General features: G+C 51.2%; 1 protein-coding gene across 1 annotated transcript in view; it reads right to left on the bottom strand.

Moving 5' to 3' along the window:
- PKD1L1 (polycystin 1 like 1, transient receptor potential channel interacting) overlaps positions 1 to 6798 on the bottom strand; it is a 94697-nt gene that overhangs the window by 5262 nt on the left and 82637 nt on the right. Inside the window, 2 exon segments of the mRNA XM_029919144.1 lie at positions 1377 to 1457; positions 3060 to 3183. Coding sequence (XP_029775004.1) covers positions 1377 to 1457; positions 3060 to 3183 — 205 coding nt within the window.

Genomic DNA, 6798 nt, shown 5'->3' with positions numbered 1-6798 from the left:
GAGCTGTGTGAGGGCACGTGAGCATTCTGCCCAGCACAAAACCAGTGAGGACAAATGTCCATTAGGTCCCTTGACCTCCAGCCTTCTTGCAACTTCTGGCGGAATGCTTGGCTTGTCCCTTCTTGTGCTCAGACACTAAAGCCCTATGTCTACAAGGGCTCACTCCTGTCATTTTCCAGTGACAAGGTAGCGTCCCCTGCCTTGAACAGGGTGCACCCATGGCATCTTGCCACCACACAGAGCAATGGGCAGGCAAGCGTGGACGGAAGTGACCTCTGAATCACACTGACCTGGTGCTGCCCAGGCTGAGCACCCAGTGTTCCCTCACTGTGCAGTTTCTGGGGCCACGCTGGGCCATGCCCGGGATGGCTGGTTCTGTCACGGAGCGGTTGTTTGCGGCTCCCCCTTGGGGGCCACGTGTAGGAGGAGAGTGTTCTGTAAGTGCCCAGGGTGGGCTGGGAAGCTGTAGGAGAAATGGGTGGAGGAAGAATAAGACACACTTCTCAGTCGGCCCTGTGGCCTGGGCTATGCAAGCCTGGCCACATGAATGCACACCTACCCTGACACACAACTCCCGCTCCCCCAAAGCCCGGTGACCCCGGGGCTCCAGCAGAGTCCACCACGTGAAGGCCATGCACCCGTCTGGGCTTGGACGTCAGAAGGGCTCCGTCCTTGGGGGAGGACTCAGGCGAGGTGCCCACCTTTGAGCACCCCCTTGCACTAAGAGATATGAGAATACTCTATTTTCATTATTTTGGAGATGTCTTGCTTTCGCTAAGCATGCCAGGACGGGCAGAGGGCACAGGAAAGGTTCGGCAAGAGAAGGCAGGGCAGGCACACCCACAGCTGTCCCAAACCCTGGCTGCTGAAAAGTCACACCACAGCCAGCCTCCCAGCGAGGGCTCTCACGGCCTGTAGACTCCCTGCCCGAATGTCTCCCACATGTCAACTCGGAGTATGAACTGGTGGGCGCCGGAGGGGAGGTGGCAGAAGGAGGTGATGGTGGTTAAGGGTGCACTTATGATGAGCACAGGGTGATGCACAGGATTGCTGTGTCCAATGTACTGTACCCCGAAATCAAGGTGACACGGCATGTTAAGTCCACACCAGGTGAGTCCGTGAATCCATACATAAATCCATAGGTGCGCACACACAGATAGGTCATATGTGCACACACATAAATCATATGTGCACGCGTACACAGATAAATCATGCACACATGCATGCACATGTTTGTGCATGGGCACAAACAAACACACATACACGAATCCATCCATCCATAGATAGCAAACTTCAGGAGAAACACATACACACACACACTCATGCACGCTCACACACGCTCACACAAAGAGAGGACACCAAGGAGAGCACCTCACCTCGCACTCGTCAGACAAATCTCTCAACTGTTTGATGAGCAAAGTCCCCATGAGTTGGCACGTCCCACCGAGCGCTCCAGGCTGGAGGGAGAATAAATGTGCAGACACTTGCAACTCCTGACACCGTTAGTGCCCCGTAAGGCAGCCGACTGGGATGCCAATAAAATCTTAAACATGAATAAATTAAATAAAAAACAAACAGCCCCCCAAAACACAGAGATGCATGGACAGACGGCAAGCCTGAAACATGCGGTGTGCTGTGTTCTGGAGTCCCCAGCGACAGGATTACCCGTCAGGACAGGTTTAACCAACGTTCTCCAGAAGACACAGCTTCCTCACGACCTTCACACCAAATCTGAATGGTTACTTTTCATCTTTTTCTTTAAAAAAAAAAATTAATTCACCTTGAGAGAGAAAGAGAGAGAGAGAGGGAGAGAGAGAATCCCCAGCAGGCTCTGCACCATCGGCGCAGACCCCAATGCAGGGCTAGAACTCCTGAACCCTGAGATCATGACCTGAACCAGGTTCGCAAGTCAGACACTCAACAACTGCACCCCCCAGGTGCCCCTACCTTTTGTCTTTTCCTAAAGTGTCTCCTGCATTATCCCAAATGACAGCACAGAATACGACTGAAGTGGAATCAGAAATGCAGCCGACCCTGGAGCAGTATGGACCCACTTACCCGTGGGTTTCCTTAGGCGAATACAAGACAGACCATCCAGCTATTTCCTCTCCCTTAGGATTTTCCCAATGAGCTTTTCTCTTCTCTAGCTTCCTTGTCTTAAGGACACAGCACACAATACACATAACATACGGAACATGCATTCACCAACTTTGTTTGTGCCAAGGTCAACAGTGAGTTGCTAGTAGTTAAGCTCTGAGGGCATCAAAAGTTCTATGTGGAATTTCAACTGCGTGGGGGTCAGCACCTCTAATGCTGTGCTGTTCAAGAGTCACCTATGCCATTTGAAGAATGCAGGACACTTTATTTTCCTAAAGGTAGAACATTGGGGCACCTGGGGGGCTCAGCTGGTTAAGTGTTTGACTTTAGCTCAGGTTATGATCTCACAGTTTGTGGGTTCGAGCCCTGCATCAGGCTCTGTGCTGATAGCTCGGAGCCTGGAGCCTGCTTTGGATTCTGTGTCTCCCTCTCTCTCTGCCCCTTCCCCACTCATGTTTTGTCTCTCTCAGAAATAAATGTTAAAAAAAAAAAGCTGGAACATAAAAGATAAACAAGGAACAGGGTCATTGTATGAAATGCATATTCTCTGGTAACTGTTTCTTCAGAATTTGGGGAAAACCCTGCCTCTCTCTGGAAGCTTCCTGGGTGCTCCCCCTGCACCCCCCCTCCTGGGTGCCCTGGGTGCCACATCACAGCATTTAGTGCACAGCCTAGCCACCTAGGCTTCCATCCCCTCCCGCCCTCGAGCTCCTGTGGGGGCGCAGTGCCCTGCATCCGGCACAGCTCTGGCAGGTGCGCTGGGGTGGAGCAAAGCCGTGCAGGGACCGGGAAGCAAGGAGTTCCACCCCCACCCCCCGCCCCAGCCAGGAGCCGCTGGTCCACAAGCCTGTGGCCACTTGTGAACGTGCAGTGTTGCAGGCCAGGCGTGGTGGACAGTCTGCCCACCGGGACACACTTTCCCACAACAACTCTGCATGAAGAACAGATGGATGGAAGCCCACCTGAGTGCCCGGCGGGCCGACTGTGGGGGCACCATGCCCGTACAGGCCGTCCAGCAGCGTGGTCAGGCTCCAGCCCCACCAGGCCTCCACACTCATCAGGCCACCGGAGGAGCTCCTGACATTCCTGCGCACGAGGGCAGAAAAGAAAAGCAGATTTTCTGTCATGTACTTCTCAGCACCTGCAGGAATGAAAGCGTAGCTGTCCGCAGTGAGCGGTCCAGGGTGGCTTTGGAAAGCGCCCGGCCCCTGCTGGCAGGCGGAAGGGGGCACAGTGATGAAGCTGCCCGTCCCTTTGCTCGCCTGTTCACACCGCGAACTCCACCACATGCCGGGTGCTCTCCCATGCACGGGGGGTCAGAGAGAGAAAGCATACCCCGACCCTCTTGTGGGAAAACAAACAACAAATCAAATAAATAAGCAAAACGGAAGCTGTGTCAGGGGTCCACACTCAAGAGAGAAAGCTAAGGAGCAGGAACCTGAAGGCAAAGAGGGGAGTGAGCCACAGGGATGCTGGAGGGAGGGCGATCCAGGTGGGGACAGTGAGGCAGAAGCCTCAACAGACACGGGCCTTTGAGGTCCAGGAAGGGTGTGGGGGTTGTGTGGCCAGTGCCCAGCGAGCACCAGGAGGGGGTCAGAGGAGCAGGGAGCGGGGACCCATGGCTAGAGACATAGCCCTCCCTCCACACCACTGCTTGCTGCACAGCCTTGCCCTTTCTTTCCCCGACAAAGACCCACATCGGCTGCTGAGCCTCCAAGATGGCCTGAGTGGTCAGTGAGTAGGCACAGACCAGGTGCAGGACGACACACAGTAGCGAATATGGGTCTGGTTTCTTTCCAATTAACTTTTATGATTCTATTTCACTTTTCCAGCAAGGAACCGATGTAAGGGGCACCAGGATTTTGAGCTGACAACATGGATCGCTTCTGCTCGCTTGGGCAATGCAATGAAGCCATGCGCATGGGCCCGAGCTGCATGCGGCCGCACGAGGAGCAGATGTGGCTCCAGGCTGCAGCCGAAGGGAAAAGGAAACGTTAAATTTCTCTAGAGAGAGGATGAGATCTTTCTCCCTGCCTCTAGAACACGTCCTTACATGTGGCTTTGCAGAAAGGACCCACAGCCAAGGCAGGGATGGTGTGTGTGTAACACCCCAGAGCTAACACCCCATGGCAACGGCAACGGGTCTCATGCCTTACTACGTCCGGGTCTCCCGCCACGCGAACAGGGGACCGGGACACTTCTTGGGGGAGGTCACGCTATGCGCAAGCAAAGAGAAGTTAGGAAGCGACAGAAACTCAGGTCATTCAAGGACAGTGTGCAGAGAGCAGGGGGTGAGCCAAACAATCGGAGGATGTTCTTGCTCTGTATCAATCAGAGCTGCTAAATCAAACAGGCCCACAGAGCTGGCTAAACATGGCCAAAATAAAATTGGCAGCTACTTCTCCCTTATGGCACTTGGATAGCAAGACTGTTTCATGTCCTGGTGCTTTCTTTGGTGGTTTACTTCTGTTTAACTTGGGACTTTCACGGAGACTTGATGGAGTCCAGAAAGACTTCAGTTAAAACCTAAATATGATGGAATCCAATCTCATGATCCTGGTTTGGCTACGATAGAAGAAATCGGGCCACCAAGCTGCCTCGCTGTGCAGACAGGGGTACGTGGGCCTAGGGTCGAAGGACTTGCCCGGTCACCTGCTAAGCAAACAAAGCCGGGTCCCTGAATTCCACTTAGTTGGCTCTTCCTGGATGCTGGCAAATGCTGAGCCCTAAGGAGCTATTGAGGTTTCAGGATTGGGTACTGGGGAGCATGGGGGGCGAAGGTCCCCTTGAGCATCCCAGCGCGAGCCAGGACACGGCCTGGCAGGCAGCACATCCATTGGTCCTGAGGTTTGACATCACAGTGGGACACAGGTCTACACAGACCCACGGGCCAGCATAAGCCACGAATCTGAGCATATCCGTTGCTCCATGCCTGAGACATACAAATATTACCTCAGCTGCTGTGTTTCGGAATTGGGGACTGAGGTACTTCTCGCATGAAAAGTATGTCAAGTAATGCTGACTTATGAAATAAAAAATAAAAAATAAACGGTCTAAGCTGGAAATAGCTCAGGTTTTCATCTCCTTTTCCAGAGAGAACCACCCAATGGTCACTTTGCTTTGCGCACAGCGCCTCCTGCTGGCAGAAGATGTGCATGTGTGCGAGTGGGCGGAAAGCTGAGAAGCTGGTCATTAATGGGAATAACAGAGGTTTGTGCAAAGGGGGCAGTTGCACTGTTAGAATGCTCGCCGGGGAACAGCTGTGTTCAGTACAGAGTCCAGACTCATGGACTTGGACGTCCTGTTCCCAATACAAGTGAGCCCTAAGCCTGCATTTGCTAGCCATCATCTGTGTGGGAATCCATCACCACTTCTCTCACAGAAAATAAAAACAAACATGTCCATAAATAATAGATAAATTAAATGGATTTGCCAGCTACCTACCTCCGCCTCCTGGACATCAACAAAAATGAGGTCCATCAAGTTTAGTCAGACAAAAAAAATTAAAAAAAAAATCCACGAATGTGTTTTAAAATATTCTCCAGAGGGCGAGTTGGTAGATCTTAGAACACTTTTATTTCTACCTCCTAGACAATAGTAAAGAATCAATATGAATTTGCGTCACGCACTTTAAAGTCAAAGTCAAACTCCCTTGAAAAGATCTATCAGAGCGATTATTTTTTGACAGGGGAAAATGAAGTCGCTTAATAACAACTTTCAAAAATAAAAAATAAAAAAGAAATGGGCACATTCAGTGTCCACACTGATAAGGTTCACATCCCAATTTCAGAAAACACCAAAAAATGGAGAAAGTTAGGGTGCAACAAAATGCTGTCCGTGGTTGCCTCTGGGCGGTAGTGTGTTGTTTTTTTTTATTGGACGCTTTCTGCTTTCTATTTTCCCATTCTTCCGTGTTTACTTACAATGAACACGTACTAGGAACAGTGGCGAGAAACAAATGAGCACTTGACAAGTGGTAGACAACGCGAGGGTCTTACCGCTGCTTGAAATTATGGTCACTGGTCAGGAATCACAGCAGCCTTTGAAAGGTCGAAAAATTCTGATGCTCTCCGCAGAAACAAGCAACCTCAACAACCTAAGTTAGCATCTTGGCACCAGACCTTACGGTGCCTCAAAATACCGCTATTAATCAAACTGAGATGCTCCAGATGTGCCTCAAGTCTGCCAAAAAGAGGCCTCCTATCAACAGCGGGGAGAACAGCACCGGAGTCAGTCTGACCACTTTTCCCAGATTTCACATGCGGGGTAAGCGGTAAAACGCCCTCTCTGGACCTCAATTTTGAAAAGTTAACTGTCCTAAGACAGAGGACTGGACGGTCTAGAGGATCCCTTTGTTCTCTGACTGATTGTCTATAATAGCAGACAGACAGACTTTTGTTCAAAATAACAGGGTAGGGGCACCTGAGTGGCTCAGTTGGTTAAGCATCAAACTTTGGCTCAGCCCATGATCTCACGGTTGGTGGGTACAAGCCCTGTGTCAGGCTCTGTGCTGACAGCTCAGAGCCTGGAGCCTGCTTCGGATTCTGTGTCTCCCTCTCTCTCTGCCCCTCTCCCTTCATGCTCTGTATCTCTCTCTCTCTCTCTCTCTCTCTCTCTCTCTCTCAAGAATAAGTAAACATTTTTTAGAATCAGATTCCACATGTTCACACTCATAGGTCTAACAAGAGAAACCTAACAGAG

This window comes from Suricata suricatta, chromosome 2, assembly GCF_006229205.1.
Source record: "Suricata suricatta isolate VVHF042 chromosome 2, meerkat_22Aug2017_6uvM2_HiC, whole genome shotgun sequence".
NCBI classification, from domain to species: domain Eukaryota; kingdom Metazoa; phylum Chordata; class Mammalia; order Carnivora; family Herpestidae; genus Suricata; species Suricata suricatta.
Note: the sequence above shows the minus strand (reverse complement) of the source record. Positions and strands in the feature narration are given on the sequence as shown.